This window comes from Vanacampus margaritifer, chromosome 7, assembly GCF_051991255.1.
Source record: "Vanacampus margaritifer isolate UIUO_Vmar chromosome 7, RoL_Vmar_1.0, whole genome shotgun sequence".
Taxonomy (NCBI): Eukaryota; Metazoa; Chordata; class Actinopteri; order Syngnathiformes; family Syngnathidae; genus Vanacampus; species Vanacampus margaritifer.
This window is the reverse complement of record NC_135438.1, coordinates 2,599,149-2,623,948: the sequence shown is the minus strand read 5'-3', so window position 1 is coordinate 2,623,948 and position 24,800 is coordinate 2,599,149. Positions and strand designations below refer to the sequence as shown.

At 41.4% G+C, this 24,800-nt stretch overlaps 2 protein-coding genes across 7 annotated transcripts in view; one reads left to right on the top strand and one right to left on the bottom strand.

Annotated features, from left to right (window-relative positions):
- Nucleotides 1–40: 40 nt before the first annotated feature.
- Nucleotides 41–7,081, bottom strand: LOC144054656 (beta-1,4-galactosyltransferase 3-like). Of its 4 annotated transcripts, none has more exons than XM_077569840.1 (8): nucleotides 6,919–7,081; nucleotides 6,698–6,822; nucleotides 5,169–5,474; nucleotides 4,858–5,096; nucleotides 3,955–4,145; nucleotides 2,942–3,064; nucleotides 888–995; nucleotides 41–818 (listed from the first exon to the last, which is right to left on the bottom strand). In XM_077569840.1, the coding sequence occupies exons 2-8, from the start codon at nucleotides 6,777–6,779 to the stop codon at nucleotides 680–682; spliced, it is 1,188 nt and encodes a 395-aa protein (XP_077425966.1). In that variant the 5' UTR covers nucleotides 6,780–6,822; nucleotides 6,919–7,081; the 3' UTR covers nucleotides 41–679. The 4 variants fall into 4 exon arrangements, with proteins under 4 accessions (XP_077425966.1, XP_077425969.1, XP_077425967.1 ...); XM_077569843.1 differs by having other exon boundaries at nucleotides 5,169–5,453; nucleotides 6,919–7,080; XM_077569841.1 differs by lacking the exon at nucleotides 6,919–7,081 and having other exon boundaries at nucleotides 888–992; nucleotides 6,698–6,909.
- hoga1 (4-hydroxy-2-oxoglutarate aldolase 1) overlaps nucleotides 6,512–24,800 on the top strand; it is a 23,391-nt gene continuing 5,102 nt past the window's right edge. Inside the window, exons 1-8 of one of the 3 annotated variants that reach the window (XM_077569847.1) lie at nucleotides 6,512–6,623; nucleotides 6,692–6,783; nucleotides 8,874–9,002; nucleotides 11,384–11,511; nucleotides 12,001–12,135; nucleotides 16,376–16,472; nucleotides 17,248–17,381; nucleotides 18,337–18,488. In XM_077569847.1, coding sequence (XP_077425973.1) covers nucleotides 6,738–6,783; nucleotides 8,874–9,002; nucleotides 11,384–11,511; nucleotides 12,001–12,135; nucleotides 16,376–16,472; nucleotides 17,248–17,381; nucleotides 18,337–18,486 — 819 coding nt within the window. In that variant the 5' untranslated portion in view covers nucleotides 6,512–6,623; nucleotides 6,692–6,737 and the 3' untranslated portion in view covers nucleotides 18,487–18,488. Of the gene's footprint in view, nucleotides 6,624–6,691; nucleotides 6,784–7,892; nucleotides 8,351–8,873; nucleotides 9,003–11,383; nucleotides 11,512–12,000; nucleotides 12,136–16,375; nucleotides 16,473–17,247; nucleotides 17,382–18,336; nucleotides 18,489–24,800 lie in introns of those variants that run through there. The other 2 variants (XM_077569846.1, XM_077569845.1) reach the window with 2 other exon arrangements.

The following is a 24,800-nucleotide window of genomic DNA, read 5'->3' as shown; positions in this document are numbered from 1 at the left end:
GAATTCCTGTTGCAACGCAACAGACACGTCCACGTACAAATTTAGCAGTAATAAATTTAATTTTTTTTTTTAAATTTGCACATTTTCACAAGTTACTTCATGTTACAGATTAGATATAGCTCTTAACTCTTTGACTGCCAGACGTTTTCAGAAAAGGAATGCCGTGGGTGCCAGCCGATTTAAGCATTTTTGACTGATCTTTCAAGGTCCACAGAAAATTATGTGTTTGGACTATGGAAACACACATACTACCAAATAAAAGATTGGACTCTCATCTTTCATCAGAAAAAAAAGTTTGTTTCTACCTTATTCCGTTTTTCAGTAATTAACAATAGAAAATGGTTAGTTTCACCTCTGTTTTGAAAAAAAAAAAAAACGTCTTTTAACGTCTTTGGCACTCCTCCATAGGATTTTACTAAACGTTATTTAACGTTTTTGGCAGTCAAAGAGTTAATAGGCAAAGGAAAATGCACTGAGCTGTCACCATCTTACAAATGCAATTAGGCTGCCATCGAGTGGCAGAAAAAATGACAAACTGGCAGGATTTTTACTTTCTGGACCTGGATTTGGCACCTCTGGAAACAAAACATGACAATAAAGCAATAACAAGATAGTCCTTTCATCTTCAAAAATGTATGCTACACAGGAGGAGTTGCCGCCATTTTTTTTCCCCCTGGAGTTACAACCGAGGCTTTTCTCCAACGTCCACCGTGAGGTGAGTGTAAAGATGTTCTCGCTTTTTGGACACGAGCTTGTAAGTCACAGAATTGAGGCCGTCAAAGCCCCAGTCCAGTTTGGTCCTTTCCAGGAGCGCCAGGCTAGAAAGTTCAAATCAGTTTGATGTCAAAGGTCAATCGGTATGTTGAAGGACAGCCAGGCTTGCTTACTTGTGCAGGTTACGTTCGTTCCCCGGGTCTCTCTCATGCTTGATCATTTTGTAACGCGCGATGGCCTCCGGGGGGCGCACCGGCTCCATGCCGGCCAGAAACACTCTGCTTGTGCAGCAAGAGAACGAGCAAGAAGGTCAACAGGTCTTGCAAAATCAGTCAGTCAGTCAGTCAGTGCGCTCTCTCTCATGTACGGATCGATTTGTTGCGTTCTGATTCGGGAGCTGCTGGACAGGAAGCGCGTAAATGCACAAAAAACTGCGCACTGTAATGTTATGGCAGCTTTCTTCTTATTTAAAGATGTGAAGGTCTTTTTCTTTGCCAAGTGCCAGAAGAACTGTCAACATTTTTGGACTACGATGGACTTTGTCCCCCAGCTGCCTCCATGTTTGCTTTCTTGTTCATTTAGTTGCGCTGTCGGTCAGGTTTTGTGATCGTAGGCGTACCACAAAGCCCAATTCCAATGAAGTTGTTATTTCATGTGATGACTGTTACTGCATCCCCCCCCCCTCCTTTTTTTCAAATATTCTTTCATAATGAATTTGATGCCTGTAAAAAGTTGCACAAAGTTGAGGAACTCTACAATTTAACTCATTCACTGCCATTGACATCAAAAATTCATTTGAACTATTTCAATTCGTTTAAATTTTTCCCCACTTTTGTTAACAAGAGTATGAAAACCTAGATTTTTTTATTGTAAATTTAGAACAGATGTAAAATTTATGATTAATCGTGAGTTAACTATTGAAGTCATGCGATTAATTACAATTAAAAAATGTAATCGCCTGATACGATTAAAGAAAAGAAAAGACTATTAAAAATTGAACTATTTCAATTCGTTTAAATTTTTTCTCCACTTTTGTTAACAAGAGTATGAAAACCTAGATTTTTTTATTGTAAATTCAGAACAGATGTAAAATTTATGATTAATCGTGAGTTAACTATTGAAGTCATGCGATTAATTACAATTAAAAAATGTAATCGCCTGATGCGATTAAAGAAAAGAAAAGATTATTAAAAATTAGGAGCGTCAGGCGATTTAAAATTTTAATTAATTGCATGACTTCATGGGTTAACATTTTATATCTGTTCTAAATGTACAATAAAAAAATCTAGGTTTTCATACTCTTGTTAACCAAAATGGGGAAAAAATGTTAAACTAATAGAAACAGTTCAAATGAATATTTGACGTCTATAACCGTCAATGACAGTGAATGAGTTAAAAGTGAAAGCAGCTGGCTTCTCTGGACCGACGCAAAGTAGTAAAGTGTGCTATGGTCTGACGAGTCCACATTCCAATTTTTATTATTATTTTTTTAAATCATGGACATCATGTGTCCTGCGTCAAAAGGAAAAAAAGAAAAACCCCCAAGATAGCACGACATTTGCGCAAATACGGCGCGGAGTGCGTCGACCGTCGGCTTTAGCGTTTTATTCGCTTGCCTGATCAATATTGACACGTCATCTTTTTGCCAGCACTCGCCTGCTCCTCACTTCACAGTTGGATTGGACCCGCATGTGATCCCAACAGGAAGTCTGCACAGAGAGCGAGGTGAGGGCAAACCACAAGGTATCCTACGTAACACAGCGGCCGCTTGAACCCACAATGGTCCCGCCCCTCCATTTAATGAATTAATTAATTTAATAATCTTTTTTACATTTTATTTATTTTTTCAAATTTTTAATCATAATTTTTTTAAAATATATTTTTTTTATTTATTAGGGACGTCGGGCGATTACCATTTTTAAACGTAATTAATCGCATGACTTCACAAGTTAACTCACGATTTATCACAAAATTTGATATCTGTTCTAATACAAAAAAAATCTAGATCGCCAAGAAAAAAAAGAAGAGAAAAGAAAAAAAAATCTAGGTTTTTATACTTTTGTTAACAAAAGTGGGGAAAAATGTTTAAACTAGAAAATAGTTTCAATGAATTTTTGATGTCTATAGCTGTCAATGGCAGTGAATGAGTTAAGAATTTAAATTAATCTCCAGAGTCTCATCAGAATTGACAACTCCACGCTACTATTTAAAAAAAATTTTTTTTTACCTTTGCCAGAAATTATCATCCTCTTGGCCCCAGCCCCAAAACTGGTTGGAGAAGCCGTTCATCTTCCTGAACTGGTCTGGAGTCACAGCAACAACGCCGCCAAAAGCTCCCTGATACAACAGCCTGGGAGGGGGGACACAAACAGGAAGTGCCATTTTGGCTGCCTGAAATTCGCTGACCTTCTTCTTTCGCGTTTCGTACACGTTGCCTATTGGCGGCTACACAGTCAAATTTGTAGAGTACATTTTGGTCCGACTCTAAACAGAGTAAAATTTACACTTAGAGAGAGTAAAATATTCAGAGTAACCTCTTTGACTGCCAAAAACGTTAAATAACGTTTAGTAAAATCCTATGGAGGAGTGCCAAAGACGTTAAAAGACGTTTTTTTTTCAAAACAGGTGAAACTAACCATTTTCTATTGTTGATTACTGAAAAACGGAATAAGGTAGAAACAAACTTTTTTTTCTGATGAAAGATGAGAGTCCAATCTTTCATTTGGTAGTATGTGTGTTTCCATAGTCCAAACACATAATTTTCTGTGGACCTTGAAAGATCAGTCAAAATGCTTAAATCAGCTGGCACCCACGGCATCCCTTTTCTGAAAACGTCTGGCAGTCAAAGAGTTAAATTTGACTCAAAAGTATTTTTACTGTGTACGAGAGGATTGGACTATCCCAGGACAAAAACCTAGTAAAATCTTTTTCACTCTGAAATTCTAAGTCAATTTTAGAAGGATTTTTTTGGAGTACATAAAAAAAAAAAAAAAGTTGTTTTAGGAACGAACCCACGACCTTCAGCTTGCGAGTTGGCCACTCTACCACCTGAGCTATGCCACTCCTGATATCCAAAAGGGGACTAAAAACATTCTTCGTACAACAAAATATTTGACTCTTCCAAGTGGACATTTTCAATTTCAACTATTTATGTTCCCAACCTTATTCGAGTTACGGGAAAAACGGGTTGGCGCACTTTTGATCTCAAGCGGCCATCTTAATATTGGCGCGTCTGTCTACCTGTACGCAAACTTGTCAATGGCCACCGACAGGTGCATGGGGCTATCTTTGTTGCAGGCGTAGGTGTTGCGGTCGTCCTCGGGCAGCAGGTCCACATCGTGGAAGATGACGCAGCTCCAGTTTTCGTCTCCGAGAGCTTCTCGCGCGCCGGCGTTGTACAGTCTGCCTTTGTTGAAGGTTCCGTTCCCCCACTGAGAGACGGAAGGAATAGGAATTAATCGCATGAGTTCACTAGTTAACTCACAATTAATCACAATTTTTGTTCTGAACGTACAATAAAAAATGTCTATGTTTTGATACTCTTGCGAGCAAAAGTGGGGGAAAATGTTAAACTAATAGAAATAGTTCAAATGAATTTTTGACGTCTATAACCGTCAATGGCAGTGAATGAGTTAAAACGCATTTTCTTTTTTGTGTTATTTCGTTAACGTAATTTTTCATTAGCTAAAAAACCTTGCTGGGGACTCGGAAAATCTGTCCCCTGAACCCCCTTAAAACAAAACTGCACCTTTCAGAGTGGCTTTATATTCTGAGCATTGTGAGGTGGGGTGGATTATCTCGGCAAAAGAGAAGTGCTCACTATCACAGATTTAGACTGGCTTGTGAAGAATATTTGAGAGAAATGGTGATATTTTTGTTGTCATAAAAAATATTATTTTTTATTATATTTTTGTGGAGTGTACATCTTAAAATATCAAATAAAATGCTGGGTGGGCTTAACTGGGGTTAATCAAAATTTCTGAGGGGGGCTATAACATCCCCTACCCTCCATGTAGCGCCGTCCCTGGATTTTCTTTTAATAAGTAAAATACGATATTTGATTTTAACGGGTCCAAAAATCACTTGAAGTGTTAAATCTTTCCAACGGGATCCAACCAAGAAAGAATGCTGACTTCTTCTCACCTGCTCCACCAGGTAGATTCCGTAGCGGAGCTGTTGCCGCTGCAGGAACGGATGCAGGTGGTCGAGGAGCGCACGCAGGTGTGTCAGCCGCTTCCGGTACGGCACCACGATGGCAACACGGTGCCGAGGTTGGCAGTCCGGCGGACGGTAGAGTCCGCCCGGCGACAACGACGCGCTCCTGTTGCCGATCTCCTCCAAAGTCGCAAGCGGGTTGGAGAGACTGGCGGGCCGAGGCCCGACTGCGCGCGCGTGGAAAGGGAAAAGAACATGACATGACATGACGCGCGACAGATCACGCGGCCTTTCCTCACCCAGCAGCGGCGACGCGGGGGGGCAGTTGGCCTGCAGTGGAGAAACGGCTGCAAAGCGCACATAGTGGAGCGCCAAGGCCGCCGCCAGCAAGACCAGGAAGAGTCGGGACCGCCAAAGGCGCCGGGACCGCCAAAGGCGCTGGCAGCAATCCATCAAAAGACGCTGCACGGGTGGCAAGTTGACAGGATGGAGGCAGACGGCGGGAAAATGCACCTGGAGGCACCTGGTGTCGCGCCCCTTCCTGATTGGCTGCGGTCTCCGGCTCCCTCGATTGGTTTGTGTTGCTTCTCGTTCACCGAGCAGATCTGGTCGTAACAAACATAATCATTGAATGCGGAATTCGAATGCCATCAGGATTGGCCTCGTCAATTGAAGCTTAAATGATGTTGTGTCTCGAAGAAGGACATAGAAAAATGTTATCGAGCCTATTTTAGAGGTTTGCTTAATGACAATTCAGAATCAGGACATCCGGCCATTTTGGATATTTCAACAATAACAATGCTTTTCATTTCCACGTCGTATCGCCTGCGACTAGCATACAAGACAGACATATATTGTTCATATAGTCGTCAAGCAACATTTGATCAAAACATTCATCCCAAATCTAATTACGACGACAGTAAAGCGTCGGTTCATTGTGAAAAAAATGTGGCATTCAAGGAAAGTGGGTCATCGGAATGATCCCACTCCGATTGTGTCAGTTCCGGGCCTCAAAGCGTTCGAGGCAAATATAAATACAAGAGACTTATTTTCACGTGACACAACATCATTTGGAACGACGACGTTAATTAGAACAACAAACAGTTGATCAGAAACGGCCATCTTTGTTGTTTACATTTGTCTAAAACGCATTGAGGGCGGAATGGGACACTTCAATTTGGATCAATCCGACTCCAAAACCCTCCTCGAACGCAGCAAAAGGCCACCATTTTGACTTGTGACGTCACAAATCGCTGAAACGATTCTCATTGCAAGCCGTTGGCTTTTGGGTCGTTTGAATTTGATTATAGTGAGGACGATCTTGATTTCAAAACGTGACGAAATGTCGTGCTCGTCAGCGGTCGCAGGCAAAATCAATCCAATAAAGTACGTCGTTTGTTTTCACAGTGTAAAAAAAACAACAACAATTGCATTGCGATGCACAGTATTGCAAAAAGATCCGAAAATTATTGGTAGAATAAGCGGCCTATTATGTGCGTGAAAGCGGCAGTGTTGTGCGCGGAACGCTGCTCGCAGGACACCGACGGCGGGCAAAGTCAACCAGCACTTATTTAAACTGGCACGCGATCAATTAGTCTCTCTGGCGACACACGACTACTGATAAATCGTACTTTCGCACTTTGTTTGCATTGCTCTCTCCATTTTTCATCTTGCATTTACAAGCAGTGTGCAGCTTTTACTTTGGAAAACAATGCTACCTATTTTCTGACCGACCAAACCACATCATAATCAATGTATGTTTGCGCATTTTCCGCACTGTCCATTTGAAATGCGCTCTTTGAAAAAAAAAAATGTGTTGTAGCTTTACCGGGTGAAATGCGCAGGCGGGCAAGATCAGCCTTGCTCGGATGAAGATGATGAAAATGATGAAGACGACTCTTGCGAACCATCCAGGTAGTGAACCATCTGCTTTTTGGGGAGTGCCAGCACCCACTAAATTAGGTATAGAGAGATTGTTCCGTCATTTTTTTAAAATCTTTACTACACCTACTTCTTAACAAGTACAAATGTGCTGACAGTGTTGCCTACTTGGTCGAAAGGTATATTTGAACAAGTACAGAAGCCCAGCCTTGCAAAAAAAAAAAAAAAAGGAAAACAAGTTATTTGTTCCTGTAATCTCGCCCATGGTGGGGCTGTTGCCAACCGTCCCGGACCCCGGGTCAAACCGTGGTTGCCTTATTTTTTGGTCTTGTCTTCCCCTCTTTTATACACACGGTGGTCAAAACTGCTGACAAACCCACAATGGTGGTCACTGAAATCACTTGAAACTTACAAAAGTAACAAATAAATAAAGCATGTATTGAAGATGAATTAAAACCAGGCATAATTTTGAATGGCTATTCAACAGAATTTGAACCTCATGAAACGTTCATGTTCTCCAAAAGTAGAACGTAAAAGTGATTATTACATGAAAATCCTTTTATTTCATCTCCCAGCAGTTCTTCTCAATTATTTTTTTCTACGATGTGCTCGCGTGCTCCTGGTTGCACGGGAAGCACTGATGTAAAATACGGAATCGTTCTTTGTTTGGCTTAAACGGTGCATTCTGTAACAATATCGTTCGTCCACTTTGATGGTGGGCTTCTTCTGCGATGCCCAAGTTGTGATAAACACAATTCACCACTAGATGGCAGCAAATTCAAGGAAACAACATGACCCCAGTATACTCGCGGTTTGGCACCCGCGAATTTACCTTATCATGGACCCCCCCCCCCCCCCACACACACACACTAGATTTTTTTTTGTTTCGCGTAATTTTCACCCTTTTTTTTAAATGTAAAACGAGTCTTATCAAAGTTTTTTGAAATATATATTTTTTTTTTGGGGGGGGGGGGTGGCATTTGATTTTGAATTGTACGTACAGCACTTTATTACAGCCGTGGTTGTTTTTCTTAATAGTGTTGTTATTATTGTTGACCTTTTATTCATGTTGGTCATGTTGGGGACGCTAATGTATCACGTGGGCGTGTCACGTTTCTTGCCAAGCTCAAATGTGAAGAAAAAAAAAAGTCAACAAGCTCAAGTCAACGTTTGAGGCACCGAACGAGCCAAAAAGCACGAACCGTCGTCAATATTTAACCAGGCGGCTCATCCATTAACTGACAAGAACCACAGTCCAAATACACCAAGAAGGAGAACAAGGACTACTGTAGTTAGTAGTAGTAGCAGCAGCAGCAGTAGAAAAAGTAGCAGTGCAAGTGGTGGTGGTGGTAGTAGTACGCCGGCGTCATGTTGAGTTCCGGGACCCGGATGATGTCGTCCCGCTGGCTGACACTAGCACGCCTCGACCAAGGCCGGACGTCCGGACTGAACCGGGCCCGAAGCCTGAGCTCGGCCGGCGTCCGGCTCGACCTGAGCGGCGTGTACCCTCCCATCGCGACCCCCTTCACGGAGCGGGAGGACGTCGACTACGACAAGTTGGAGCACAACCTCCGCAAGTACGCCAAGATTCCATTTAAAGGTCAGGCGAAGAGAATGAAGCGTCATAACAACAAACGTTCATAATCGTGAATGAGATTTCCAGCGCTTATATATATATATATATATTATTAAAAAAAAAAAAAAAAAAGAGCGCTGCGACACTTCCGGTAGCAGCGGAAGTTGTAAGGTCACGTTTAAAAGGCGTATATAATTATTATTATTTTTTAACCGTTTGATGTTTTGATGTTCTTTACTTGCTTTACAGTTACCTTTGTATTTTTTACTAAAAAAGGTCTAGAGGAAGACCAAAGAGGAGGTTTATGGATGCCTTAGAGAGAGAGCATGAAGGTGTTTTTTCACAAAACACCTTCATGCTGTCTTTCTTTCTTTTTAACAAAAAGCCCAAAAATGGTTAAATAACGCACAGGGGTTTTAAAAACACTTTAATGTTCTTTTTTTGGTACCATTTTCAGGTTATTTGTCTTCACATTTGATGTTTTCAACTGAAGTATTTTACATAATTTTACAGAAAGTGTTTGGTTGCGTGTTTTGCGTTTGTTCAGGTCTGGTTGTGCAGGGCTCCAATGGCGAGTACCCTCATCTGACGGAAGAGGAGCGCGTGGAGGTGGTGAAGAGGGTTCGACGCTCGATGCCCGCCGACAAGCTGCTCATCGCCGGGTCCGGCTGCGAGTGTGCGTTAGTGTGCGTGTGCGCGCGAAACGTTTTCGTGTTCGTCAGTGACCCGACGGATCGATGGGCAAATGTTTCTTCCCAAAAACTCTCGTATGGAAAAGCAGTTCGGAAAATGGATGGATGTGCTGAAAAGGGAGCTCGTGGCAAAATACTGTGTTTATAGAGTAAGGGGGTCACAGTCGGTAAAGCTTCTCGGTGGCAGGGCCTCGGGGGTGGATGAGATCCGCCCGGAGTTCCTAAAGGCTCTGGATGTTGTGGGGCTGTCGTGGTTGACACGTCTCTGCAGCGTCGCGTGGACATCGGGGCGGTGCCTCTGGATTGGCAGACCGGGGTGGTGGTTCCCCTTTTTAAGAAGGGGGACCGGAGGGTGTGTTCCAACTTTAGAGGGATCACACTCCTCAGCCTCCCAGGTAAGGTCTATTCAGGGGTGCTGGAGAGGAGGGTCCGTCGGGAGGTCGAATCTCGGATCCAGGAGGAGCAGTGTGGTTTTCGTCCCGGCCGTGGAACAGTGGACCAGCTCTACACCCTCAGCAGGGTCCTCGAGGGTGCGTGGGAATTCGCCCAACCAGTCCACGCGTGCTTTGTGGACTTGGAGAAGGCGTTTGACCGTGTCCCTCGGGGAGTTCTGTGGGGGGTGCTTCGGGAGTATGGGTTACCGAGCCCCCTGATACGGGCCATTCGGTCCCTGTACGAGCGATGTCAGAGTCTGGTCCGCATTGCCGGCAGTAAGTCGAATTTGTTTCCTGTGAGGGTTGGACTCCGCCAAGGTTGCCCTTTGTCACCGATTCTGTTCATAACTTTTATGGACAGAATTTCTAGGCGTAGCCGAGGCGTTGAGGGGGTCCGGTTTGGTGGCCTCAGCATTGCATCTCTGCTTTTTGCAGATGATGTGGTGCTGTTGGCTTCTTCAAGCCGTGACCTCCAGCTCTCACTGGAGCGGTTCGCGGCCGAGTGTGAAGCGGTTGGGATGAGGATCAGCACCTCCAAATCCGGGACCATGGTCCTCAGTCGGAAAAGGGTGGAGTGTCCTCTCCGGGTCGGGGAGGAGGTCCTGCCCCAAGTGGAGGAGTTCAAGTATCTTGGGGCCTTGTTCACGAGTGAGGGTAGGTTAGAGCGGGAGATCGACAGGCGGATCGGTGCAGCGTCTGCAGTGATGCGGGCGCTGTATCGGTCCGTTGTGGTGAAGAAGGAGCTGAGCCGAAAGGCAAAGCTCTCGATTTACCGGTCGATCTACGTTCCTACCCTCACCTATGGTCACGAGCTGTGGGTCGCGGCCGAAAGAACAAGATCCCGGATACAAGCGGCCAAAATGAGTTTCCTCCGCAGGGTAGCCGAGCTCTCCCTTAGAGATCGGGTGAGAAGCTCGGTCATCCGGGAGGGACTCAGCGTCGAGTCGCTGCTCCTCCACGTTGAGAGGAAACCAGTTGAGGTGGCTCGGCATCTGGTTCGGATGCCTCCTGGACGCCTCCCTGGGGAGGCGTTCCGGGCATGTCCTACCGGCGGGAGGCCCCGGGGACGACCCAGGACACGCTGGAGAGACTATGTCTCTCGGCTGTCCTGGGAACGCCTTGGGGTCCCGTCGGATGAGCTGGCTGAAGTGGCTGGGGAGAGGGAAGTCTGGGCTTCCCTGCTAAAGCTGCTGCCCCCGCGACCCGACCCCGGATAAGCGGAAGAAGACGGACGGACGGTTACAGTCTCCCCGGACTAATTATGTGGAACAGGGACCGAGCCATGTTTTTTTTTAATTGCCTATAAATGCCACACGATGACGGCCAAGCACTTTTTCTATTAGACAAGTTTATGGACTGACTAAATGAAGCTGCGCTGCTCTTTCTTCAACCTGGTTCTTTGGCTCAAAGATGCCACAAGATGGCGTCTGAGCAATAGAGTTTCTCAGCAAATAATGGCTGATAGGTTTAATTAAAAAATTTAAATAAAAAGAAGAAGGGCAAATCAGTGATTGCTGAACAGTCAATATGTGGGGGCTCACTGTTTTTTCTATAATTAATAGTAAATAGTTTTTAAGTTTACAAAGTTTAAGTTTTTACTTTTGTATTTAAGTTTATATCAGTTTCCGTACTTTAAAATTTTTTTAGGTAATTATCTGTGCAGTGGACCCCCGCATACTTGTGGTTTAGCAGCCACAAATTCATCGATTGAAGATTTTTTGCCAACATTTAAACACATATTTTTGTAAAGGTATATTAGTGTTTAATCATAATTTAGAAAACAAAAAAAATAGAGGGGGGGGGGGTTAAATAACAACAATAATAATAATAACCCGGTGCCTGTTCCCCGTGAACCGTGGGGATCAACTTTATTTGCACTTAACCATAGCCGAGTGCAAGCACTTGAAATGTGTTGCGATGTTGCCGTTTAGCGACGAGAGCCACGTTGGAGCTGACGGCCAAAATGTCGGAAGCCGGTGCTGACGCCGTCCTGGTGGTGACGCCTTGCTTCTACAAAGGCAAGATGGACGCCCACGCTCTGGTCCAGCACTTCACTAAGGTCAGACACTAAAAACACAAAACATTCAGTGCTCCCTTCATTTCCCAGTAACTCTTACCAGTTTTTCCAGTCATGAGTTGACAATTGGGACAGTTTTTTTTTTTTTTGCTTTGTGATATGTTCAGGCATTCACCGCTAGATGGCGTCAGCGCACTTCATAACAAAATGTGAAAGGCTGGCTCGAGCTATTCTTATTTGACAAATTTTTAAACATTATTTTGTTATTGTGTTGTCATATTATTATAAAATGAAAACGTTTAAAATGTGCATTTGCAGTTTTATACCGTAAAAATGTATTTGGATTTCATTATTCAATTATTTTATTAGATAAATCAATACAACAACAACAAAAATATTTTAACTTAACAATGAGAGCAAAAAAGGATAAATTCTTCGAACAAATATCCCACAACTCATGGAAATGTAAACGGTGGGTGGGCTGTAGTTTGCCCACCCCTGATAGACTTTGTCCCTTTGTCTCCCCTGCAGGTGGCAGACGGCAGCGCGGTTCCAGTGATCCTGTACAGCGTCCCGGCCAACACGGGCCTGGAACTGCCTCTGGATGCCGTTGCGCGTCTGTCCCAACATCCAAACGTTGCGGGACTCAAGGACAGCGGCGGAGATGTGAGGAGCGCTTCGTTTACACAGCTGTGGGAGTGCGCGTGAGAGTGAACGAGGGAGTGCCTCTACTTAGCATCTTTTCCTGAACCTTTGCGGAAAACGTCGTCGAGTCAAGATATGATGAGGAGGCGGTTCTATTTGAACATGTCAAAAGGGCGGCACTGTTTCAAATGAATTCCACCTAATTAACTCTTTGACTGCCAGACGTTTTCAGAAAAGGGATGCCGTGGGTGCCAGGCGATTTAAGCATTTTTGACTGATCTTTCAAGGTCCACAGAAAATTATGTGTTTGGACTATGGAAACACACATACTGCCAAATGAAAGATTGGACTCTCATCTTTCATCAGAAAAAAAAAGTTGTTTCTACCTTATTCCGTTTTTGAGTAATCAACAATAGAAAATGGCTAGTTTCACCTCTGTTTTGAAACAAAACGTCTTTTAACGTCTTTGGCACTCCTCCATAGGATTTTACTAAACGTTATTTAACGTTTTTGGCAGTCAAAGAGTTAATGTGTTTTTTTTTCATGCTAGAGCATACAGAAGGCTTTGATGCAGCCTCCAAACGGCAAAGAACAAGTGAAGCAATGGTAGGAATTACAAATGGCCAACAGGTGGCAGCAGAGTAGAAGAGAACAACCAGGGCCTTGTTGAAAACAAGCTGATTTACCCACAGTTCAAAGCAGATTTTTGAATAACGATGAAACTTAGCTATATTCTAATGCTAACTGCTGCAAAACGGAAACAGATAGTACTTTCCTAAAGAAAGAAGTGACTCTAATCTTTCTTTTTGGAGGTTCCATGTTTTTATAGCCATAGAACACAATATTCTGTGGGCTTTGCAAAATCTGTCAAAATCCAGTAAAAGAGCCGGGAGCGAAGGGCATTGCTTCAGTCAAAATGGCTGCGAGCGAATGAGTTAACCTCCCTAAAGTTCTTGACTTGGTCACGACATCCTAAAAATCTGGATATTGAATAGATCTTGGTCTCAACTTCCTCAAAATCCTGGTCTTGACTAGGTCTGCGTGTCTGTCAACTTCATCAGCGTCTTAATCACAATTTGGTCTTGGTCTCAATTGCTTAAAGTCTCGGTCATGACCTGCTCTTGGCCTCAACTAATTCACTCATTCACTCGCAGACATTTTTACTGAAGCAACCCCCTTCGCTCCCAGCTGGTTTAATGGATTTTGACTGATTTTGCAAGGCCCACACAATATTGTGTTCTATTGCTATAAACACATGGAACCTACCAAATGAAAGATTGGACTCTCATCTTTCATCAGAAAAAAAAAGTTTGTTTCTACCTTATTCCGTTCTTCAGTAATCAACAATAGAAAATGGTTAGTTTCACCTCTGTTTTGGAACAAACGTCTTTTAACGTCTTTGGCACTCCTCCATAGGATTTTACCAAACGTTATTTAACGTTTTTGGCAGTCAAAGAGTTAAAATTCACCGGCGGCCTGTTGCTGCTGTAGAGGAGTTATGGGTGAGCGTGAGCAAGTGGGAGAGAATGAATGTGGGAGTGAGAGAATGGAAGAGAGTGAGGGTAGTGTGAGGGTGAGTTTGAAAGGGTGAGTCGCAGCGGGAGAGTTAGTGTGTATGAGCGAATAAGTTTGAGTTGGGGAAAGTGGGGTAGCCAGGAGTGCGATGGACTGTTACTCGATTCAAGTGGGGGAGTGGATCTGGGAGTGAATGAGTGGGAATAAGCGAGTGAGAGTGAGTGAGTGAGTGTGGGGGGGGGGGGGGAGAGTGAGTCTCTTAGATGGAGAGGGAGTGAGGTTGACAGAGTGAGGCAGTAGAAGTAAGAGAGATGGAGTGAGTGACTGTGAGAGTGAGCGAGCGAATGAAAGCAAGTGGAAGTAAGAGTGTGAGAGAGTGAGAGGGAGTGTGGGAGCAAGCAGGGGTGTCAGTGTGAGACTGGGAGGGAGTGAGTGAGGGTGAGACGGAGTGAAATCGAGAGTGGGATAGTAGAAGTAGTAAAGAATGAATGAGTGTGGGAGTGAGTGAGTGAGTGAGCAAGTGAGGTAGAGGCAATGAGAGGGATCGTGAGAATTTGTGAGACTGGTGTAGGAGTGCGAGGAAATGGGAGTGAGAAAGTGAGTAGGAGTGACTGAATGTAAGACGGTGGGGAAGTAGAAGACAGATGGAACCGGTATACTGTAAGGATAATTGTAAATATAAAACATTTAATACAGTCTTCCCTCGTTTTTTTGCTGGGGTTCGGTTCCAAAAAATACTCGCAATAAATGAAATTTGCAAAGTAGTTAGCTTTATGTTTTACTTTTATGATAAATGTTTTAAGGCTCTAAAACCCCTCACCACACTTATACACTTTTCCCATCGAGGCATTTACATTTTCTCACGTTTATCTCTTTACCTTCATAAATTTTATAAAAGAGGTACATTACGATGCATGCAAAAGTGCACCAAAAAAATCCGCCATACAGCGAGACAGCGTTATAGCGAGGGAACACTTTAATAGAGAACGGGAAAAAAATGACTAAGCTACATAATATGAAATGTCATCTCTCAACATGCAGCATTCATGAGTCATGTGTGAAGCGTCAAGGGAAGAAGTTTTCCAAATCCGAAGTAAAAAGTTGAAAATAGCAAAAACAAGAAAATGAAAATATTGGTGAGCGAGCAGCAGGAGGTCAGCCGACACGTCGCGTCGCGTTCGAGGCTGCGAGGGAAAAAAGAAAAAGAAAAAAAGCGCTCGGGCTGTGTGGGCGCCGTCTGACTGGATTCGCGATTTGGGAGGGAGACGACACCGCTCGACCCCGAGCCCCCCGCGGCCCCTCGCCCACTGTTCCGCCGCCGTCTCGCTCGTAGGCGGGAACTGGCGCAGCAAAAGGTGAGAGGTCGCCAGACGGGTTGCAGGAAGAATTTTTTCCCGCTGTCAAAAAGTCCCGATGACAAATCTGACAACTCAAATAACTTATTACCTAAATGCTGGTGGGAGGCGAGCTTTTCTTATTTGTCACTCCGTTAGTTTGTCAATTGAGTTAGTAGGTTTTTAGTCTATCAGTAGGTCAGTTGGTTAGTCAGTTAGACAGTCAATCAGTTACTTGCTTAGTCAGTCAACGAGTTGGTTAGTCAGTGAGGTAGTCTATCAGTTAGTTACTCGGTTATTCAGACAGGTTATCAGTCGGTGAGCTAGTCGGTAGTTAGTTAGGCAGTCAATCAACTGGTTTGTATGTCATTCAGTCGGGCAGTGAGAGAGTTGGTTCATTATTTAGTCAGTCAGTGGTTAGTTATTATGATGGGCAGTTAGTCAGCTGGTCAGTTTGGTAGTGGCTAGTCTGTGAGTCAGTTAATCAGTCATTCACTTAGTCAATTGTTAAGTTAGTCAGTAAATCGGACAGCCAGTGAGTCAGTCAGTTGGTTGGCCAGACAGTTTCGTAGTCAGTAAGTCAGGCAGTTACTTAGTCATGTAGTATGTTGGCAGTATATTATTTAGCCAGTCAATCAGTTGGACAATTAGTTAGTCATTTAGGTAAGTATTTATTTGGTTAGTCAATCAGTTTGTTGGTTAATCAATTAGTCAGTCAGTCAGTGAACTAGTTAGTCTTTTAGTCAGCCAGCCAGTGAGTTAGCCAGTTAGTTACCTAGACATACAGGTTTCCACTCATGTTAAAAAAACCCCATCAGTTTCTAGTAGTTTCTCTTGCGCTTCCCCCAGCAGGTGAGGAGGGGGAGTGTGCTTTGAACTGTGTATTAATGTCCTAAAAATGTTGTCATCTTCTATGAGGCGCTGACAGAGCGACCAATCGTGTGACGCTTGACTGACAGCCGCTCGCTAAAAATATGTGCTCGGGAGGCGGAGCTCATTCCCTGTGGAGTCCCTTTGATGGCCTCAGTTCTACTGGGCTAAAGACAATTAAAAGAAATACAGGCAACTCATTAATTATTCATGAGCCACTTTTGATGTTGATTGCTGCCTCTTGGGAAAGTTGTCATGTGATCCCAGACGTCCAATGGAAGACGTTTGTCAACACGTTTGGTTGTCCTGTGGCACCCTCTACTGACCCAAGTTTAATAAACAAAAGCGACTTTAAACAAACGACTCGCTACACGGAACCAGATAAAAGTGCAATTTGAGGAATTAACCTTCATGTTTTGACGTTACAGTGGCAGTGAGCATCCAGAAAAAAACAATTGGGGGCGGGGGGGGGGCTGAAATATACTTGTCGGCCATTTTGTTTGGAAGCCATTTTGTTTCCTCAACATGTGTTTCCTGTGCAGATCACCAGGATCGGCCTTATAGTCCACAAAACCAAAGATCAGGACTTCCAGGTTCTGGCAGGCTCGGCGGGATTCCTTATGGCTGCCTACTGTGTCGGTAAGTCAATAAATGCTAGCGTCGCAGTCAGGAGCACCTACGATAGCTAGCCTTGTTGGTTGACTTGCTAGTGCCTGCCACTGCTGATAATAACTGGTCTTATGTTGGTATTTAGCAATTTAGCATTAGCCACTGGAAGCACATTGCGAGCTAGCCTCGTTAGCTATGCTTGCTATGCTTGGTAGTGACTTTCTGCTTAGCTGCTGGCTAAGCTTTCACTGCTGAAGGCTACTGGGCCTCATGGTATAATATATGGCCTGCTAGCATCACCAGCAACTGGCGGCACTTGCTGTAGCTGAGCTGGATAAGCTATTTGTTATTTGCTTTTGTTAGCATTTGGAATGTTAGTATTAGCAACTGGGAGTAAATTAGAGGCTTGGTAATGATGGTAACCATACTCTATGATTTTGAGCTAACAAGTTAAGTGCAACCCCAAATCAAGTTACAAATACAATATAATACAATAAGACGCATACTTATTCCTCGCCTAATTTATTATTATTTAGTCTTTTTTTTTTGGGAAGGCCTTGGTTTTATTTGGGTAAATGTCTCCCATGCTGTAACAGCCATTTAAGGCACGTGTTCAAAAATGTGTTTATGGTGGGAAAAATCTAAATGTTGATTTGCTAAGATGTTAGCATGCTAGCAAGCACAAAAACATCCAGTGCTTGTTTTTTATGCACACGCCGTTTAACACATTTCAACCATTTTCCTTCGTTTCTCGCCACATTAAGAATGCCTAAAGTTCCAAATGTTGCGATTGGTCATGTTTCAGGCGCGGTGGGCGGAGTTTGTGCCCTGGCGAACATTCTGGGTGAGCCGCTGTGTGAATTGGAGCGTTTGTGCACGTCGGGTCGGTGGGAAGAAGCCCGAGAGCTGCAGCAGCGACTCATCGAACCCAACGCTGCCGTAAGAACACACTACTACATACCATCATGTTGCAAAAAAAACAAAACATTGAAAGACTTCATTTGATGGGGGAGTTGAGTCACATGACTTGATTCAGACTTAAGGTCGGCAATTTGGACTTGGAACTTTTGTCTTAAAAACTTATCAAAGACTCGACTGTGACTTGGTATCGATTTACAATGATAGATATTGTATATACAATTTAAAATGTTTGTCAACATAATCCTCTATGGTTTTTATATGGTTCGAATGACCTTGCCTGGTAAGGGCTGATTGGACTGCTGAATGTTGTGTTTGTTGTTTGGGAGACCTCTAGTGGCGAACCTGCGGTAAAATCACTTATTTATCTGGCCCAGTTTTATTTATACTCCTGTTTTATTCATTTCGTGTGGGTCTGTATAAAATATGTATTTTAAAAATAACTGGAGGAATGATGACCAAAAATTGCTATTAACTCTTTGACTGCCAGACGTTTTCAGAAAAGGGATGCCGTGGGTGCCAGCCGATTTAAGCATTTTGACTGATCTTTCAAGGTCCACAGAAAATTATGTGTTTGGACTATGGAAACACACATACTACCAAATGAAAGATTGGACTCTCATCTTTTATCAGAAAAAAAAGTTTGTTTCTACCTTATTCCGTTCTTCAGTAATCAACAATAGAAAATGGTTAGTTTCACCTCTGTTTTGAAACAAACGTCTTTTAACGTCTTTGGCACTCCTCCATAGGATTTTACTAAACGTTATTTAACGTTTTTGGCAGTCAAAGAGTTAATTTCGTGTAATTTTAAGGAAAAAATTCATGATCAGAAAAGCGCTATATAACCGCTGTAACTGTAAGTCATGACTTGATTTCACTTTATTTGCTTGCCATTCGCCCACTAAGTCTTCCTGCTTATAACTTGCCCAGTTCAGACACGGGCTTACTTCTGACTTGCTCCTGTGTGCGTTGCTAGGTAACCAGGAAGCTGGGCGTGCCCGCCCTCAAGCAGGCCATGGAGTGGTTCGGCTTCCACGGCGGGGTCTGTCGTTCGCCTCTCCGGCCGCTCGACCAGGAACAGACGCAACAACTCCGACGGGACTTCGCCGCCAACGGATGGCTCTGAATGTGCGTGTGTTTATTAAATACCATAAGCATGTTAATATTCATACACTACTCGCAAAAAGTCTGGCAAAATTGTAACAGGATGTGTTCAGAGGGGGAAGTGGGCACTGAGCTGTGAGATCAGTAGGCAGAGTGCGCTTTAAAAATAGTCAATTTGAACCCAATTACTCGATCAAAACAGGACCCACCGCCATTTAGGTTAGTTTGACCCCAAAATTTGTTGTTTTTGTTCGAGACAACTTTCTAGGTTAAATAACACATTAACTCTTTGACTGCCAAAAACGTTAAATAACGTTTAGTAAAATCCTATGGAGTGCCAAAGACGTTAAAAGACGTTTTTTTTTCAAAACAGAGGTGAAACTAACCATTTTCTATTGTTGATTACTGAAAAACGGAATAAGGTAGAAACAAACTTTTTTTTTCTGATGAAAGATGAGAGTCCAATCTTTCATTTGGTAGTATGTAGTAGTAGTAGTCCAAACACATACTTTTCTGTGGACCTTGAAAGATCAGTCAAAAATGCTTAAATCGGTTGTCACCCACGGCATTCCTTTTCTGAAAACGTCTGGCAGTCAAAGAGTTAAGTAATTGGGTTTTCAATGAGTAAGCCAAAATTGGTTAATGCAGTTTCTGAAAACTGTATAAAGAGCAATGGAGGAGTCACAGAAATGCATTGATGTGAATGTCCTTGGAAATAAAAAAAAATAAATAAAAAAAGTTCAGCCCCCTGTTAAAGATGGCTGCTTTTTGCATTTTAAGTTCTCATCGCTCCAATCTTTTGAGAGTAGCGTTGTTAAATATATCACAAAATGTTATCCACAAAACATATTTTAATGTTAAATATATTTTTTTAATTAATTGGTGATCCAAAACATTTTGTTGCATTTATTTTGATCATAAACTTAGCGAAAAGTCATGTTGAGCCAACAGGAACTCTTTTATAATGACCATGAGTCATGTGACTACTCCCAGCCAATCAGTGACCAACAATTATATTTATCGTTACTAACACAAATTGCTTTAAAAAAAAAAAGTTGAGTTTAATTTTCGAATGTATTCTTTTTCAACGCTCGCCTTTTAAATGTTAGTTTATGTTCTGTAAAAGTCTAAAAACCGAGCTGTAAAGTGATTTGTTGAGAAGGTAATAAAACATTAAATAAGTTGTCTTTACTTAACTTTAACAAGGCTTTCGAAAACTAGTGAAAAGTGGCAACAAATAGTCATGTTCATTTAAAAAAAATTTTTTTCAAGTTGTGTTCATTTATTTTTTAATTTAAGGACAGAAAAAATAATAATTCATAATTTTGGGCTGTTGTAATTGCCTCTTACTGCCTCATGGGGGAGACAATTTCCACTGTTAGCCATTTCATGTCAAGTTTCTTATGGATTACCTCCACCAAGGAAAGGGTATTTCATTAGCGTTCGTCAGCAGGACTACATAAAAACACAACTTTTTAACGCTTTGATTAAGTTTTGTTACAATTCAATACTGTATACTAATAATGATTACAATGATTTATAAAAAAAAAACATTTTTCATTTAAAGTGGTGTTTAAAAAGTAAACGTACTATCGCCATCAAGATTTCAATCGCACGAGTTAGCTTAAATAATATACCGGCGCTCATGATTGCTGTGTCTATTTCTGAACCATATATTTTACTTATGATTGTGTTATTACATGTGTGTTTGTGTGCAAGTGAAACTGTATTACCTCCACCAAGGAGTTCTATCAAGCGTGAGGGAATTTCTTCAGTGTAATATCATTATAAATATAACAAATATATATAAATATAAAATTATTTGTTAAAAAAAAAAGATTCCGACGACAATTTAAAATGATTATTTTAAAGTTAATTTTATATATATATATATATATATATATATATATATATATATATATAAAATTAATGATGCGTTATCTGAGGCTGGAGGCTTCTAGAAGCTTGAAGATCAGAGCATCAAAGTGAGGCTTCTTCCAAATGTCGAATATGCAAATGAGGCTTGCCGTGTCCCCCCCCCCCTCAACCATGAAGCCCCCTCCCCACCCCCATTTTCCTTTGCAGTATTTACACATGCACTTCCATCATCACGCCTGCAGCATGTGTGTGTGTGTGTGTGCGTGTGACTGTATGTGAGAGAGTGAGATGTAGATTAAAATAAAAGCATCAAATTAAAGGAGCCCGGTGGGAAAAGTGACATAGTTTTAAGTGCAAATTGAACATGTGACTCTGCATTATTATAAAGTCATACATACACATCTATCGACAAATATATACATACTGTATATAGATACACACATACTGTACATTCGGTCGTGTGGTCAGAGCAGGCAGGAGAGGCAGAACCTCGCTTTCCCCTGCCCCTGCATGCAAAGAGTAAAAAATAAATAGAATAATGATAATAATAATAATAATAATAATAATAATAAAAATGACTACATGAAATAATTTTCCATTTTAGTTAACTGGTGCGTACTATACATTGATTTTCATATATATATATATATATGCCCCCCCAGACCTTAATGTTGGCTCTCACATTGACAAGCACAAACTCTCCAATGTCTTGCCGTGCACGATGGGACGCAACGCAATTAGACGCGTACAAAACCACATGCAGTCCCTTATATACGCGGCTAAGTGTGTGTTTGTGTGTGTACATGTGTGTGTGTGTGTGTCTGTAAGCTACTTGGTTTTTCTATCCGTTTGGCACCAAAGTTGACATCCCACCCTTACTGTGGGGACAATTATTTTTGGGAGGACATTTTCACGAATTCATAATTAGCCCTTGTGTGTGTGTGTGTGTGTGTGCGTGTGTGTGTGTGTGTGTGTATTCTTGATGTGAGTGAAGAAGAGTAATAGCACAATTGTCGGAAACGAGATGCACGTTTTGTCTTTTTTGTTGTCACGCAATCCGCTCAGAAATGTCCGCTGTATAAAATTTTTTTTTTAAAAAAAGGAACACTTTACCGTAGGGACATTTTGACTGATCCATACAAGAAAATGCTACAATGAGCTCCTTGTGTTGAAGTGTGTGTGTGTGTGTGTGTGTGTGTGTGTTTCATCTGGGGAATCAATGCCTTGTGTGTTTGTGTGTATGTGTTTATTGTTTCTCTTTCTTTGTATGACCAAACTTGACATTTAATGTTTGCTGTGGGGACATTTTTAGCTATATGGGGAGGACATTTGGGCTCATCCTCACCACAAACTAACAAATACAAGCTTGACACCTTCACAAAATATTTTTTTCTTCTTGAAAAATCAGTTAAGCAAAAATGTACTTTTTTTTTTTTTCAACATTCTGGTTGAGTACATTTTGAATTATCCTCTACTCTACTCCACTCGTTAATTTTTTTTTTTTTTTGTGAAATAAAAATACAACTTAATTTGTAAAAATAAAATGACTTTTGCAAAAATAAATAATGTTTTTCATTGTGAGAATATTTTTAATGGATTTTTAGAACAAAAACAAATCTCAGTAAAGCTTTTCTAGAATTAAAAATTTATTTTTTTTGGGGCAAAAACTTGTTGAATGATTGCTATTCACTCTTAACATTTTTTTTTATTTTGATTGATAGATTTTTCTCAGATAAATACAGCTTTTCCTGAAGAAAAAAAATACACCATAAACCAATTTTTCTTGAAGTATAAGACTTTCACAAAATTATAGCTTTTCCACAATTTTCTTTTCACACATTTTAAAATGTTGTTTATGTCTTAAAATATGACGTAACGAAAAGATAATACTCGTAAAATTATTTTTCTCAATTTTTTTCATTGTGCATATATTTGGACTGAGCGTCACAAAACCTTTTTTGTCAAATACAGATTTTCTGGACAAGAAAACTGAACTGAAGAATAAAACATTTTTGGGAAAAAAAAAAGACGTTGGCAAAAATGGTGAATAAAATAGTTTTGTCATTTTTAGGGATCGGCTCATCACCGATCGATCCCCCAAAATTGAGGAAATCGGCGCAGCGTCAATTTTAAGTGATCCTCAGAACTAAAGCGATTCTTGAAATTGAAAATTCTCCTGAGATTTTTAAAAAATGTATTTGAAACAATCTTCATTATCTTGACGTGGCAACAAACTTGGCATTCTAACCGAGAACATTTTCTTTGCGGACATTTTGGCTGTCATGCTCATATTGCAAGATATTTGTGTGTGCGATGGTTACACGCTTCCTTATTATTGCATCTTATCAGCATGCACGTGAGCACGTCCTCTCCAAACGAGGTGTGTGTGTGTGTGTGTGTGTGTGTGTGTGTGTGTGTGTGTGTGTGTGGGGGGGGGGTAATCTTTTGGGACGCTTCTCTGATAAGATGACACACAAAAGGCTTCCTCCACACCTCCTCTCTTTACTCCCTCCCTCGTTTTTTACGGAAGAAGCATAAAAATAGGCGCGTCCTCCCCGTGGAGACGGATTAACAAAATGAAGAAGAAAAAGGAGAAAAAGACATTCGGGACTAAGGGAGCATCTCTTTTGTCCACACACACAAACACACACACACACATGCTCGCGTCCAAAAACTCACACAAAACACACAAGCATACGCGCGCGCACGTATCCGTCCGTTGCAGGCATAATAAGAAAGTAAGAATCTGATGTGCAGCTGATATTTAAAGAGCTCGCCATGGCAACAGGCACTCGGGATGGAGATGATACAAATTAAAGGCAACTCTGGACGGTTGCCGGGGAAACGCGGGAGGAGGAGGTGAAAGTCCAACCCAAACACACCTTAAAGCTATTTAAGTGACATTGGCGGAGGGCTGGGGGGGAGGTTGGGCAGGGGGTTGGGCTTGGGGGAGGGAAAGCCTTCCCTGACAGTAGAGCGCCAAAAAAAAAAAAAAAAAAAATTGCTCGCTTGACCTGCCAGGTAGTGCGATCCCACTTCAAAATCCTCCATATGCTCTTCTCGGATGTGTGCGCGTGCGTTTGATGTCTCACAGCAACAGAAAAGAATAAAACACTTTGCTTTTATGCGACTTTTCCCAGCGCTTATTACCTCCTTGCTGGCCACCATTGCCAAGTGTTAAAAAAGAAAAGAAAAAAAAGAAGCAATTTCAGAAAAATTACATTCTTGCAAAATGATTTTTATTTGTGGGGACATTGAGTGATCCTAAAAAAAAAAAAAAAATTCTCAGACAAAATATTTTCGTCTAGAAAATGATAAAATTCGAAAATCTCCAGAAAATAAAAAAAATAAAATAGAAAATGATAAAATTAACATTTCTTTTTGAGGACATTTTGACGGCATCTCAGGAAAAAAAAATAGAACGTAAAAAAAACAATTAAATTGAAAAATACAACTAATGCAAAAAAAAAATATATATATATATAGATATATATATATATACAACCAAGGTTGTTGTTTTTTATATACTAAAACTTGTATGTATGTATGTGGTGACATTTTTGTGAAATATCTCCAATTGTGTTTTTAATGGAATCAACCCAAGAACAAGTGATATTTTGATGCATTTCTTCCCCGCGCTTTCAACAGCTTCCTGGAAGTCCCGTAAATGATTGCGTTCAATGGGCGTAGTACAAAAATTTGGAGCAAAACAAATATCGTATGCGATGTGAATTCAATGAACGACTCGTGGTTTAAAAAGTGCAATAGAAGTTTACGTGATCCCGTAGTGATGCGGAAACACGTCTTTCAACATGATCCCAAAAGCATCTCTTACAACTTGAACACACTTTTGCCAAGCAAGAGCAGTTCCTCCTCCGAGTGAAACCTTGACAAAAGTTAATATTTGATCCCAAAGACTTTTGACTTTTGCCCCGAGGAAGTCTTTTTATTTTTTTTATTTTTTAAGAGGACTCTACATTTGTCATTTCAGCACGATAATCTTTTATTCCGTGTCTTCGCATTTATCATTGGGAAGACCTGATAACGCTCCGTCTATTTATTGAAGTCCTTTTTTTGAAGTAACACAAAAAAGAAGGTCAAGAGTGCGAGTGATTAAAGGATTCAAAGCAGAGTGACTTTTTTTTTTTGTTGTGTTCAGGCACACGGCGGACTCTCAAGGCTGCATGTCCAACATATTTTTACATGTGGCAAACACGTCCACGGATATTTGATTTTAATCAACATAGTTTTTAAAACTCCAAAATACACATACCAAGACATCTGAAATACATAAAAGATCCACATAGTGAAACATTTTTGAGCGAAAAGGAACCGTTGAGCATTTGGGAAACACTCTGCTGATTGACATATATTGATATTGGGTGAATATTGACTGTGTAGTTGTTTTTGTTTTTTAAGTTATATTTAATATTTAATATCAATTATTTTTTAAAATGG

What these genes read in the sequence shown, in the direction of transcription:
- LOC144054656 (XM_077569840.1), bottom strand. Translation starts at nt 6,779, where the DNA reads ATGGTTCGCAAGAGTCGTCTTCATCATTTTCATCATCTTCATCCGAGC. An exon ending in CCGCCTGCGCATTTCACCCG is followed by an intron (nt 5,475 to 6,697) that starts GTAAAGCTACAA and finishes TGTTACGACCAG; the next exon opens with ATCTGCTCGGTGAACGAGAA. An exon ending in ATTGACAAGTTTGCGTACAG is followed by an intron (nt 3,065 to 3,954) that starts GTAGACAGACGC and finishes CCCCCCTCCCAG; the next exon opens with GCTGTTGTATCAGGGAGCTT.